This window comes from Pseudorca crassidens, chromosome X (assembly GCF_039906515.1).
Source record: "Pseudorca crassidens isolate mPseCra1 chromosome X, mPseCra1.hap1, whole genome shotgun sequence".
In the NCBI taxonomy this organism is placed as follows: Eukaryota; Metazoa; Chordata; class Mammalia; order Artiodactyla; family Delphinidae; genus Pseudorca; species Pseudorca crassidens.
The window spans coordinates 93,823,742-93,838,899 of NC_090317.1; the positions used below are offsets into that span (position 1 = coordinate 93,823,742).

The 15,158-nt window shown below is 36.3% G+C and overlaps 1 protein-coding gene across 11 annotated transcripts in view; it reads right to left on the reverse strand.

Annotated features, from left to right (window-relative positions):
- Positions 1-15,158, reverse strand: part of KDM6A (lysine demethylase 6A) — a 209,574-nt gene that overhangs the window by 14,224 nt on the left and 180,192 nt on the right. For 10 of the 11 annotated variants that reach the window (XM_067723181.1, XM_067723182.1, XM_067723177.1 and 7 more), the window contains 3 exons: positions 10,434-10,548; positions 7,733-7,920; positions 6,786-6,927 (listed from right to left, as the gene is read on the reverse strand). In XM_067723181.1, coding sequence (XP_067579282.1) covers positions 6,786-6,927; positions 7,733-7,920; positions 10,434-10,548 — 445 coding nt within the window. The remainder of the gene's footprint in view (positions 1-6,785; positions 6,928-7,732; positions 7,921-10,433; positions 10,549-15,158) is intronic. The other variant, XR_010939969.1, reaches the window with a different exon arrangement.

Here is a 15,158-nt window from a genome sequence, read left to right on the forward strand (position 1 = left end):
TTCCACTAAAATGTTCCTAAGGAGTTAGGCTGTGAACTTCTCAAGTCAAGTTCACTGAAATTTGAAAAGAAGTAATCAAGATAATGAATATTCCTTGAATGATATCGACTCATGCCAATGTAGGAGACATCTGGAAGAATGTGAAGGAGAGTATGAAGATTAGTGTATTTTAGAAAAATAGCTAGAATGTAGGAATTTTGAGATTTACTAAATGACTTACTCAGATAAAGGACTTTATGGAATTGTAGGGCTCTAAAAGACCCAACTTGAATTTAAAAGTGCAAAGAAAAAAACAAGAGTGGTGATGACTTTTTAAAATAACCACAGGTAATTCATTCTCAAAATGATAATAAGGGATTAGTAGGTGACAACAGGAGAGAACATCATGTCCCATTATTAATCACTCAGTGCAAATACAGTTCATAACCTCTTACAGTCCCACAAATTTTTCATAAATTTTGCATAAACTCATTGGTGTTGAAACTTGACCTGGGGCTTTTTATAGTTTTCACTTAGCTCATCAGAGTGACTATTTATACGTTTTACTGCAGAAATTTTAATGTGTTTGATGCTAGCACACTGCCACAAACTCTGGTGGGAGGGTAAAATAGATGTACTGTTTTACCTTTCCAAATCCAAAGAATTCTGAATACCAAAACACATTTGGCCTAAGGGGTTTAGGATAAAGGACTATGAAGCTGTAGTACTACTTCTATGAAGCCTTTCCTAAATGTTCCCCTCTCTCAGAAGCACTTTCCCCTATGCTCTCCCATTTTTTTTTTTAAAACAGTATCTCCATCATTAAAGCAAAGATCATGTGTTTGAACGTTTTGACTATTTCCCCATTTATTTTAAGCAGCCTGAGAAGTGATCAGATCCTTCTGTCACCTAGCACTATACCTGAGTTCCAACTCAGTTCATAATGTAGATTAAACAAATAAAAGAATGAAAAGAACTGGGTAGAGCCGAGTGAATGACTGGATAAGAAGGCACAAAGTAAATTTTGCTTAGATTCTTTATGGTTGGGCAGACTAACCATTTAACCACGAAAACCTAAAAGTCACACATTGTAAATTCACAGTATTTTAAGAACTAAAAAAAAGCAATAGGGCTTCCCTGGTGGCGCAGTGGTTGAGAATCTGCCTGCCGATGCAGGGGACACGGGTTCGAGTCCTGGTCTGGGAAGTTCCCACATGCCGCGGAGCAACTAGCCCCGTGAGCCACAATTACTGAGCCTGCGCGTCTGGAGCGTGCGCTCCACAACAAGAGAGGCCGCGATAGTAAGAGGCCCGCGCACTGCGATGAAGAGTGGCCCCTGCTTGCCACAACTAGAGAAAGCCCTCGCACAGAAACGAGGAGCCAACACAGCCATAAATAAATAAATAAACAAATAAATAAATAAATAAAAATTTGAAAAAAAAAAGAAAAAAGGCAAAATTCCTTAAAAAAAAAAAAAAAAAAAAGCAATAATCCAGGGAGAAAGTTAAGGAAGAGACTATCTTTGCAAATCTTCTCCATTCACTTGTTAGGTCTAGATGATGATGATGATTTTTTTAAATAGCCTACAATTCAGACGCTCAATGTATAGTGAATTAATGCTTTACTGAAAGATAATTCAAAGAAAAAGGGAGGGTGTGTAAAAACTGCAGGTCATATTAAAGACGGTTTAAAATACCAAATAAAGTGATAAAAATAGAAAATTCAAGCACACATCTAAAAGAAATGGAGAAATGACTGACAAGGTAAGTGGGGGTCAGACTGGAGGTAGACATGGGGATTTTAAAGAAAGTTTACATCTGTGCCTTTGTACATTTAGAATAGTTGGTTGTCACTGGTGACCTCAGCAGGAGAAGAGACAGTAGCATACAGAAAGTCAAATTGCTGTGGATGGTGGAGTGAACAGGAAGGAGATGAAGAAAATGACTCAAAGCAGAGGGAAGGAACTGCAAGAGAGAACAATTTCTTAAGAATTGGTGTAGCTCACAAGCCAGAACAAATACCACTTCCCTTGTTGGCAGAATATTAGACTTGAGGACCAAAGCAATGATGTGGATATAACAGTTTTAAAGCGAAACTAAGCTTGTGGAAAAAGACTCCCTCTCTATTTCTGTAACAATATATTCTCTGTGTTGTCTTCTGACCTTTATCTAGTTCACCTATTTGCTTTTCTTAAATAGAAGTATTCCCCCAAGTTCTGTCCCCAACTCCCCCCTCCTCTTCCTCTCAAGGCAATCACGAACCACTAGGTAAAAGATCCCCTAGTCAGTCAGCTCTGACTTTGCTCTCTGGAATCCTGCATTTACTACAGCTTCTAATAAACAGCTCTATACAACTATTTTACTGGCTCCTCAAACTGGAGCTGCCACTGTTTCAAAATGAAGCCCCATGCCACAGATATATCCAAGTGGCTTTTACATAAGACAGATATGGGCTTAAATCTCACTCTAACCAAATGGGTGACCATGGGATGCTGAGAGGCATACCTGAGATAGTCTGGGAAGCACTTTGCTCAGTGCCTGGCTAAGGACCAAGCTCAGTTTATTAACTAACATTACTAAACCATCTAGAACTCAGACTTGAAAACCCAAAGTATCTTTGATTCACTTCTTTATCTTATTATCCAGAAGCTAATTCTATCTATTTAACTGCTGGAAACATCTTTATGAAACTCAAATTAGATCGTATTAGTTAAAAACCTACCAAAAGCTCTCCAACAGAATAAACTTAAGTTGGGCACACAACACGTGATCTGCCACTAAGAACTTTTACAACTATATCTTATTCTACTACTCATCACACACATTGTGTGTGAGCACACTCAAGCCAGAATATACCACCAACTGTTGTCAACATATATACAGCAGAGCCGCATCATATAATACATTTAAGTTCATGCAAATACACAGTAGGGAAGGAAGTCAGAAGGGAGGGCAAAGAGGAGGTATTAGGGAGAAAATGAGAGCAGGTGGAAGAGAAGATGATCTGAGGCAAGTATGCATTTACCGTTCCTCTAGGCAGCCAGACTTCCCCTGAGCCGCTCATAATGTAAGCAGCTTACCATGCTGAGTATGATTTTAGTAGTTAGTGCAACAGGGCCTCTCCACTTAAGTTGAATATTTTGTCTGGAGCTCTACTGAAGAAAAGGGATTTATTCCCTCACTGAAGGAAAACATGACTGTGTTGGACTGAAGGAGACATGGTATGTATATATACTATTGTTTTATGGATGAACTTGGGAATCTTTCTGATGGTGCAAGAGTCTGGTCTTAAGTTGGCTTTAGGTGCTATACCTCTCTCCTCTCCCTGCCTCCACATCTTTACCCTTCATACAAAATATCTGCTCCCCAAAATACACAGACTTCTCTGACTCCGTGGGGCTGGAAAGAATTGAGTGGGTCTGTTGTATTTCTTTCAATCTATTTATTTGTATGCACTAACTTTTACTTCAAGATAGGAACTATGCCATATACACATATACATACCCTCTCAGTGCCTAGCTCAGAGCCTTGTATACAGTCAGCAAATATTCATTAAATGAAAGAAAGTACAAACAAAAGAAAGAGAGCAATGTTGGCTGGTGAAAAGTATACTTTCAGTAATAGATGAATGACTATATTTTAAAAAGGAAGTTTACAGAGTAAGGCCCAGGGGTCTGGATTTATGGTTAACATTTTCAATCTGCATGATGACAAACAGAGCTTGCTAATCATATCTCGTGACAACTCAGGCTGGGAACATAATTCTTAATATAATGAAGAATATAATCAAGATTCAAATGATCGGACATTTTGTAGCACAGAGTAAAAATGGAATAAGGTTAAGTATGTAAGTGCATTTACTTAGGCTAAAAAAATGTAAGGAAGGTATGAGGAACAACAGTACCACCAGTAATTTTAAGTCAAAAAATATTCAAGGGCTTCCCTGGTGGCGCAGTGGTTGAGAGTCCGCCTGCCGATGCAGGGGACACGGGTTTGTGCCCCGCTGGGCCCGTGAGCCATGGCCGCTGGGCCTGCGCGTCTGGAGCCTGTGCTCCGCAATGGGAGAGGTCACAACAGTGAGAGGCGCGCGTACCACAAAAAAAAAAAAAAAAAAAAAAAATTCAAATTATGTGTATCCAGTTTTAACACAAGGCAACCTTAAGATAAAGATAATGCAAGTGTCAATGCTCAACATTTCAAATATTAAGAGGGACAATGATAAACTGGAAGGAGTCTAGAAGGACGACAAGGATGATGGGGGTGAGCGGGATGAAAAGATGATAGAGGTCAGATGTTTAAATTACCGAAGACCAGACAGGAAGAAGAGAATATGACAATAATCTTTTCTCTGATTCCTTTTTCCCTCTTCCCCCAGTATCCAATCTGTGAGCAAGTGCCGTGAGCTTTTAGCTCTACCACAGCCCCTACTTTAATCCCTCTTTCTACCCCCTTGGGTTAATGTCTGTCCAGGATGGTCTATCCTGTTGCAACTGCCTCCTAACTGACCCCCTACACACACTTCTAAACTTGCCCCTTGGAATCCGTTCTCTACAAAGCAACCAGATTCATTTTCTTAAAGTTTAAATCAGAACCCATCCCTCTCCTGCTTAAAATCCTCTAATGGTAACCTGTAACACCCTGAATTGATTTATAAACTTACCATGTTCTAAAAGTCCATGCACAATCTGGTTCCTGGTCAGTTCATTGAGCTTACTGTTACCCCCTCTCTCTCATTCTGCCATAGTCATACTGGCCTTTTTGCCCTATAAACATGCCAAAGTTGTTCCCAATTCAGTGTTCACTTGCTTCCTAGGCCTGAAATGGTGTACCCCTAGATCTCTGCATGGTTGACTCCATCTCATTATTCAGGTCTAAACACAAAACTCATCTTCCCAGACACCTTCCCTGACCCTTTTAGAAAAAGCAGCACTCTCACCCTCACCCCCCAAATATTATCTATTTTCTCTTAGTCATATTATTTATCAGTAATTTATTCAACTGTCTGGAGGTCTGTCTTGCTCCACTAGAATTTAAGTCCTCTGGGGTCTGGGATTTTAACTTATACACTGCTATGTCTATCCTTAGAGCCTAGAATAGTGTTTGGTATAGAGTTGGTTCTCAAACACTTGCTGAATGGGATTTGATCTAAATCCCAAATATATTTAGGGAATTGGGACCAAATGACAAGTAGATTATAGGCCAATTTGTAAAGACCTTTCAAGAATTATAGTGAGGTAATGAGAATGTTCAAGAAGTTGCTGGATGCCCACAAATTATAGATGTTATAGAAGGGATTACTGCAGAAGTCCTGACTAAATGACCTCTAAAATCCTTTCCGATTATAAAATCCTAACCTATCCAAAATGTAATGAGTCGCTTTCAGTCTTCATAGCTGTTACATATAAATAGTTTCTATACTGTACCATCCCTTTACCGTCAGGTGATCTGAACCAGCCTCTAGTTTATGCTTATTTCCAACTTACTAAATATCTTCAGTGACTTTACGTAATTTTTTTTCTCCCAAAAGTAACCCTGAACTTAATATTCAGAGCAAAAGACCAATCTGAGATATAACAGGATAACCCCATTACCAATTACATTTATAGAGTATGGTACCTAAGATCCAACTTTTTAAAGGATTTGTACATCACCTGCTATGATTTGCTTTTTGTTACCTTTTGTCTCCCCCTACCACTTCTGCCCAGGACTAGAAAAACTAGTGCAAATGATAAAGGAATAAGATAATCCACAGGCATGTTACCTTGACCCCACAATTTTTGTTTGAATAAAATTTTAGATTTAGGTTTGAAATCACTTTAATAAGTTAGGATTCCTTTCAAAAGACAGTAGTTTGAAAACAATACATGCTGACCAAATTAATATAGCTGTAGGAAAAATACTTAAGGTAAGTACTATTTTAACTAAAATGAAGACAAACTGATTTTATCAGTGAGTATAAAGCAGTGTATTTCAAAATGAGTTTTTGAGATCAATTCTTCAAAGATACTGGTCAAACAAATACGTTTGGGAAATACAATACATTATAACCCTTCTCCCCCACACACAAAATAATACCAACTTTACAGTCTCTAACACATTTTACAAAAAATTAGAAAATAAAGGACTTGTTGAACTTTATATAATCCATCGTTTCCCATATTTCTTTGACCAGAATTCCCCACCTTTTGGGGTTAGATGTAATACTGGCAGAAAACACAGTTTAGGGAAACACTGCTATATAGCACTGTTTGAAAATATTACTTCTAAATAGATTTATAAAAATAGCTAGGATAGAAACTGTGACAATAAATGAGAAGGTTACTGGGGTATATGTATTCAAATAACTTGAATTAAGTGTTTAAAGCAGGTAAGAAAAGGGACAATTATAAGATGGATGATTTAATTAAAAATTTTAAAATTAACGTTTAAGTCAAATCCCTATATTAAATGCTAATTTCTCTGTACCAGAAAATATTTTTGTGATGCCATTCCCTCGCCCTGATACTAAGTGCAGTCTTTCAATATTAAAACTAAAGTTCTCCTAGGAACTGAGTGGTTCAGCACAGGTCTGTTTGTGAATCTGCTGGTTTAGAATTATTTGTGCCTTTGTTCCTCTTTGTACCATAGTGTACTGACTATGGGGAAGGGAAAAATACTTTTAACATGTGGATTCTCTTATATTACATTTTGCTAGACATCTGGACCATTTTGTTTTGATGTCAACATAAGTCTATGGGGGGGAAAAGTACTGAATAGTTAACACTCCCCAAAAAGAGAGGGACTACAGCAGTTTTAGAAAGCACTTACTTAATCATTTCAAAAAGCTTTGGATCTGAGACCTTGATATTTCGTGCCATATTCCAGGAAAGATGAACCATGGGTACTATTGACTTCACACTTTGCAATTTGTTCCATTCGTACCGTTCCACTGCCAATTTATACTGGCAGGCTAGGAAAAAAAAAACAGTTATAAAGCAACCCAAAGTACCAAAGATATGAAGATAACCATTATCACCTTCTCAGGTGACATCATCAACACCAATTCTGAAAATCTCAAAACATTACAAAAATATTTTTAATGTTTTTTTGATAATTGTGGTAATAATAATAGTAGCGATCATGTAAAGAGTGCTTACTATAACTCTGTGCCACGCATTTGTTCTGAGATATTTCGATACATTATACCACTTAATCTTTACCATTACCTTATTAATTTTATCATTTCCATTATACAGATGAAGAAATTGAGGCCCAGAGAGGTTATATAACTTGCCCAAAGTTGCAAAAGCCAGGTCCTGGTCCTAATCCAGGTCTTTCTGGCTCCAGAGGCCATATTCTTAATCTTAAATATCTACTGCCTGAAGGCAGGCATAATTCAAACAGATTTTGACATAACAGGGCTATTCATATGACATACCAGATAAAAGAAAAATTTCAAAGAATGAAATTTGTACTTTGCTTTTTCCCATAAAGGGTTTCCTTTAAAAACCAAGCACTCTAAAAATTATTAAAAGTACCTCTTGTATATAACGACATAAATTTGTTATTTGCTGAGATCTACAGTCTTGGATTTCTATTTGTTAACTTAGTATCTTGTACTACAAATTAAAATTTTACTCAAGGAGACATTCTTCCTCCAATTTTTAGTGAGTTATATTCCAAGAAAAAAAAGAATAAACCCATCAGATAGAATCCTTTATAAACTAAAGATTTTAGTTAGTTTTTTTTTTTTGAAAGCATATTCTTTAAAATACCTGTAAGTGGACCAACATTCCAAGCAATGTTGTTGCACCAGCCAATAGCCTGAACCCAATGCACAGTGCCTGCATTTATCCAGACCAAATCTCCAGGTCGCTGAATAAACCTATACACTGGAACATTTGCTTCATAAAGATCTTCAAGGTTGGGCCACCAAGAACCCATTAGGAAATTCAAATTATTTCTGGAATAAGAAAAAATATTGCAAATGGATCAAGTACTTTAATAAGCTCATTATAAGACTGAAAGACATTATCAAAAGTTTTTAAAAATATGCTCATTCATTGCACTTGAAACTTTCTGCTTATGCAATAAGAAACTGCAGTACGTAAAGTGAGTGAAGTTACAGTTAGGTAGTAGATGACTAATCCAAAGATCAGTATTACTACCTTCCACTGATTTTTCAAAGATCCAAATGAAATCAAAAGCTACTTTTAAGTAACACTTATATATATTAACCTTTAATTTCATTTAACTACAGACTATTTTGATCAAACCCTTCTCCTTGGCACATTTAGAAATCTCTAACAGGTAAATGGAAGGTGGAGTTGGCATCAAGTCATCTAAATCCATAAACAGGAATGCCATGGCAGATATAAGTTCAATGTCTGAGGAAAAGCAGACTAGAAAACAGAAATGTTCTGTACTGTTGTTTTGAATCTTAAGCAGGAAAGGGAGCAGCACATCAGTCTCTGTACAGTTTTGATGACTAGTTGACTGAAACTATGCAGGTGAAAAAAAACTTCATCAAAAATGAACATACATGCATAAATAATAATCATCATCACCACCACCACCACCACCAGATACTTTGGAAACATTCTAAAGATAATATTACTAAGCTTTTCCTTTAAAATCTGGCTTCTTATTCTACGTCATCATGACATGATACGAAGTATTTTTTAAACTACATACAGTGCAGAAAAACTTGCCTATAAAGCCAAATATGGTTATAAACACAAATCCTAGTCCTGCTTAACCCATGTGTTGTTATAAAATTAGAAAAAACTTTCTAACCAAAAGCAGGCAAGCAACCAAGTAAGACCACCTAATAATCAATAGCTAAGGTGAAAAAACAAAAAATCAAACTTACAAAAAAAAAAAAAAATCAAGCATCCTCTTTATCATATAGTCAAGTGAATGGTTATTTCATGACAGATATTATCTAAAGTCATAAAACAAACTCAACAGACATGGTCAAATCAGTTAATATCAAAGGAAGTATCCTTATGTGAAACAAAATTACACTGAAATGCAGAGGTAGCAAGTGCTATTTCCGCAACTTAGTTAAATTTACCTAACCCTTCAGACTTTTTTTTTTATTATCCACATGTTCAAGCTTTTTAGACATTATCTGCCTATTCTAATTATTCTTTATTCTCAGGTTACCTCTCTATTCAGATAGGAAAGAAAACTAAATCCTAACAATAGTCAATCCCTACTCAGAAATAATGAGCAAGGATCACTGTACTGCAGATGCAATAATATACTACTATCTCAAAGTTTAAGAAATAAAAATATTCCTGCAGCACAACAGAGATTTCCTACATGACACAGTTCTTTCTCTGCTACCACTAGATTGCTGGTCCAGTATAGATTAAAGTAGATCAGGTTATTTCACCACAGCATTTGAAACTTTAAAATTCCACATCTTGAGCTTTCTTAGATTAAAGGAAACCTATACATTAAATAGTATAGACAATAAAAGGTGATTATCTTTTGCTTGTATATAAAGCAATTTTGGATTATTATGGTTGTTTTTGCAACTATATTTACACTTCATACTAAATCAAGATATTTATGGCAACGATCTTTTAACCCAAAATTTAAATATTATAAATTAGTATGTGGAATATGTGTATAATTAGTTTTCAAAGTCTCTCACATGTAAATGTTTTTGGTGGTTTTTTCCTCTCTTTATCTTACTGCGCTGAGGGGGAATAACACCGAATGTATGTATAATTTATGTGTTTAACCATAATAATTTTCCAATTTTTAATGGAAAAAATACCAGGTTCTTAAGTAATGGAGTATTTTTTTAAAACACAATAAGACAAATAATTAAATTTAAATCAATGAAAACAATTCCAAGGTACCCTTTAACACAAGATAATTAAATGAACAGTTTCTAGGATCATAAGGAAAGGAACATTTCCACTATGTGAATTCTTTGAATTCTAGAAACAAAATCTGAAGCTGCTGTTTAAATTTTATAAAATTCCTTTATAGGAAAAGTTGTCAATGTAGTTTTAAAAAGAATTTATATCATGGTGATATAGCAAAGAGTAATACGTTCAAGCTTGTGTTATTAACCACCTATAAGGGTACTCAATTACAGAATTCCTTCCACTTCTAAAACCATTTATAGTAGAACAATTTTTCTTGGAATACAGATCTTTCACATGAACAAGTATTTACACATCAATTGTTTAATGAACCCAGTAAACAATTCAACTTTCTACCCCCTAAATTCAAGACTATTACTACTACATGAAGCGGTTTCAAGGCATCTTTCTTAAAGTATTCCCAATAACACAAAATAATAGGTTTGTAATCAAATCATTTTATATGAATTTTCTGCTGAATGGTAAGTGAAAACTGGTTACATGCATTAGGATATCCAGCTTAGTAAGCTGCCCTTTACAGTTACTATTTTTGAATAATTATGTTTAAAGAAAATTCAGTTTGGAAACCTACTTTTCACAGAAGTCATTCAGAACACCCCAGTAACCTTCAGGAACAACAAACCATTCACAGTCACCTGGACCAATATTTATGTTAACTGAACAGAAATTGTTATTTTCTTGATGACCTGAAATGTGAAAAGAAAAAAGCAATCAGCAGACAATAAATTCTATAGAAAAATGTGTCTTTAGAAATGGAACCTTGGAAATGTTCAACAGAGAATGCTCCAGTGGTATTCAATAGTTTATCTGTATAGCATTTTTGTGTCAAGTCTAGTTTTAGAGCTGAGTTTGGTCAACTCCTAACTTATTCAGTAGGAGCTTCTGTGGAAGACAACCTAAATCATGGTTAAAAGCTTAGGTTTTGAAGCCAGGTTCCTTGGCTTAGTCATTATGTGAACCTGGGCAAGTTTCTAAACCTCTGACTCAGTTTCCTGTAAGATTTGATGATAATGATTCTGATAAGTCAATGGGTTGTTTTGAGGATCAATGAAGTAAGGACTGCTTCTAATAGTGCCTAATACATGGTATGTAATAAATATTAGCTATTATTGATATTGTTACCACTTCTTACTTGTGAACTAATCCCCATTTCTCACAAGTAGTATTAGGACATCAGTAAAGAGGCAGGAAGTCTAATTTTCAAAATGTAGCTGCAGGAGTGGTATGAACAAAGATGGCAGAGCAGGGAACTTTGGGGGAACTTGCCAGAAACACACACACAAACACACACACACAAAAAAAAATCTAGTGAAAACTGTCAGAAGCAACCTTACCAGAAATCTGGACAATAAGTCAAAGATTTATAGCAACCAAGCAACTGACAAAAAGAACAAGTGACTTAAACACAGTAGGAGATCTTTATGTAACCTACCTTATCTCTACCTCCACCACCGGTGTGGCAGTGGACTTAAAAGAGTAGTTTGTATTGCTAGTGTGAGTGTCCCTGGTTCTGGAGGGAGCAGAGTAATCTTGTTCCCAAAGAACTGTGTTCTTCTGTTTTGTGTACGCTGCAGTTTCTCCAAAAGACTGACAGAAGGGACTTCTCTTTGTTTCACCTACCTCAGTACTCTATCAGGGCAAAGCATTTCAATGGAGGAGGAGCCCCCCCAAAACACTGTAAGACTAAAGAACAAGCTGATACCACCAAGGACAAAAACAAAACAAACAAAATAACCAGTTGGGGCAAACGATAGACATGCCAAAGGCTTGGAAGGAAAAGCTGGGGAGTGAAATTTTAGGGGAATAAAGGCTTTGAAAAGTCCCTGTGTATACTGTAGAATTTAGAAGCCAAACGCATATGCAGGGCAAGAGGTATGCTCAGAAAAAAACCTAAGAAGACCACAAACTAACCTCTCACTGACCTTTGGGCTCAGTGCAAGCAAGGAAGTAAAAGCTAACATAGAGTTGTAAGCAGCACGGCTAAGTATAGAAGGAGTGACTCAAAATGGAGGCAATCGGGACTTCCCTGGTGGTCCAGTGGGTAGGACTCTGCACTCCCAATGCAGGGTCCCCGGGTTTGATCCCTGGTCCAGGAACTAGATCCCACATGCATATGCTGCAACTAAGAGTTCGCATGCCGCAACTAAGAAGCCCATGTGCCACAACTATGAAGCCGCATGCCACGACTAAAAGATCTCGAGTGCCACGATGAAGACCTGGCGCAGCCAAAGTAAAATAAATAAATAAACAAATAAATAAATAAATAAATAAATAACATGGAGGCAATCTGCAAAGACCTAGAGAATTCTTTTTTCTTTTTCCCACTCTGCTTTCCTTTTTTGGCCACCAGGCATTTAAAGAAATCCCTGTCATATCATGGCTGAGATAATTAATAGAAAGGAGACTTCAGTGCCCACACACGACAAGGAATACAGTCTTTGCAAAAATAGTGTGAATACTATATATAAAATAGGTAACTAACAAGGATAACTAGTAACTACTGTGTAACTCTACTCAATACTCTGTAATGGCCTATATGAGAAAACAATCTAAAAAAGAGCAGATATACGTATATGTGTAACAGAAAAAAAAAATAGTGTGGAAAGTCACTAAACAAAGAGATGACTATAGCCCACAGCAAGCAACAACAACAAATCTTAGAGAGGAGAATCTGATTTCTGTAACTGCTGCATCATAATATTCAAAATGTCAAAACACTAGCAGAGCACTATGCTAAAGGTACAAAGACTTCAGAGACTACATGACTACATCCTACAGAGAATATACTCAAATACCTGAAGTCAGTTTTCAACAAAAAATCACGAGGCATGTAAAGTAACAAGAAAGTATTGTTCCGTCACCAAAAGAAAAGGAAAAAAAAAGAAAGAAAGAAATTAACAAAAGCTATTCCTGAAAAGGCACAGACACTGGACTTACTAGGCAAACACTTTATATCAACTATCTTAAAATATGTGTAAAGAGCTAAAGAAAACCATGTAAAAGAACAAAAAGAGGGACTTCCCTGGTGGTGCAGTGGTTAAGAATCCACCTGCCAATGCAGGGGACACGTGTTCAAGCCCTGGTCCGGGAAGATCCCACATGCTGCGGAGCAACTAAGCCCGTGCGTCACAACTACTGAAGACCGCGCACCTAGAGCCCGTGCTCTGCAGCAAGAGAAGCCACCGCAATGAGAAGCCTGCGCGCTGCAACAAAGAGTAGCCCCCACTCACCACAACTAGAGAAAGCCTGCACAAAGCAACGGAGACCCAACGCAGCCGAAAAAATAAATTGAAAATAAAGAACAAGGAGAATGATATCTCAACAAACAGATTATCAATGAAGAGACAGAAATCATAATAAGGAAGGAAATAAATGAAGCTGGAAAATATAATAAATGAAATGAATTCACTAGTGGGCTTCTCAACAGCAGATGTGAACAGGCTAAAGAAAGAATCAGCAAACTTATAGATAGGTCAAATGAAACTATACATTCTGGGGAGAAGAAAGCAAACAATGAAAAAAAATTCACAGACCCTAAGAGACCTGTGCGACATCATCAAATATGCTAACATATGCACTGTGGGAGTCCCAGAGGAAGAAGAGAAAAGGGCAGTAAGGATATTTGAAGAAATGATGGTCAAAAACTTCCCAAATTTGACAAATGACATGAATCTACATATCCAAGAAGCTCAAGGAACTCTAGGAAAGATAAACTCAAAAAGATCCACACTAAGACACATTAATAATCAAGCTGTAGAAACGCAAAGAAAATCTAGCAAGAAGGAAAAGAGAAGTGACTGTCATATATATGGATCATCAATAAAATAGCTGGTTTCATATCAGAAACCATGGAGGCCAGAAAGCAATGGCTTAACACATTTAAATTGCTGAAAGGAAAAAAAAAATTAACCAAGAATCTGGCAAAACTATTCTTCAAAAATAAAAGAGAATCTAGTCAATCTGCTCTATAAGAAATGCTAGAGTTTTTCAGGTTGAAATGAAAGAATATGAGACAGTAACTCAAAGCCCTATGAAGAGATAAATGAAGAGATAAAGGACCACAGTAAAGATAACTACGTAAGCTGAAGACTCACATTCCAATTTTGAAACTTACCTCAAAGGTAGAGTAATCAAACCTGTGTGGTATTGACATTAAGACAGAGATATAAATCAGTGGAAAAACATCAAGATTCCAGAAATAAACCCATACATCTATGGTCAACTGATTTTCAACAAGGGTATCAAGATCATTTAACAGAGGAAAAACTAGTCTTTCCAACAAATGGTGCTGGGACAACAGGATAGCTATATGTAAAAGAATACTGTTGGACCCTTAGCTCATACCATACCCAAAAATCTAACTCAAAATGGATCAAAGATCTAAATGTAAGAGCTAGAACTATAAAAATCTAAGAAGAAAACATAGAGGCAAATCTTTACAACTCTGGATTTGGCAATGGTTTCTTAGATACAACACCAAAAGCATAAGCAACCAAAGGAAAAATGAATAAATTGAACTTCATCAAAATTTAAAACTTTAGTGCATCAAAGGACACAATCAAGAGAGTGAAATGATAACCTACAAAATGGGAGCAAGTACTGCAAATCATGTATCTGATAAAGAATTAATATCCAGAATATATAAAGAACTCTTGCAACTCAACAACAAAAGGACAAACAACTCAAGTAAAAAATGAAGAAAGAACTTGACACTCATTTCCCCCAGAGTAGATATACAAATGGACAACAAGCACATGAAAATCAAAACCATAATGAAAAAACATGTCATATCTGCTAGGTCAGCCATAATAAGAAAAAAATGGAAAATAATCAATGCAGGTGAGGATGTGGAAAAATTGGAACCTTTGCACACTGCTGTCAGGAATGTAAAATGTTGCAGCTGCTGTAGAAAGCAGTTTGGAAGTCCTCAAAAAGTTAAATATAGAATTGCTATATGACCCAGCAATTCTAATTCTAGGTATATAACCAAAAGAAGTGGAAACAGGTATTCGAACAAAATCTTGTACATGAATGTTTATAGAAACACTGTAGTCACAACAGCTAAAGTGGAAGCATCCCAAATGCTCCTCAAGTGATGAATGGATAAAAAATGTTCTATATCCATACGATGGAATATTATTCAGCCATAAAAAGAAATGAACCATTGATACAATATGGACAAACCTCAAAAACATGCTAAGTGAAAGAAGCCAGACACAAAAGGCAACATATTGTATGATTCCATTCATATGAAACATCCAGAACAGGTAACTCTATACAGCCAGAAAGCAGACTA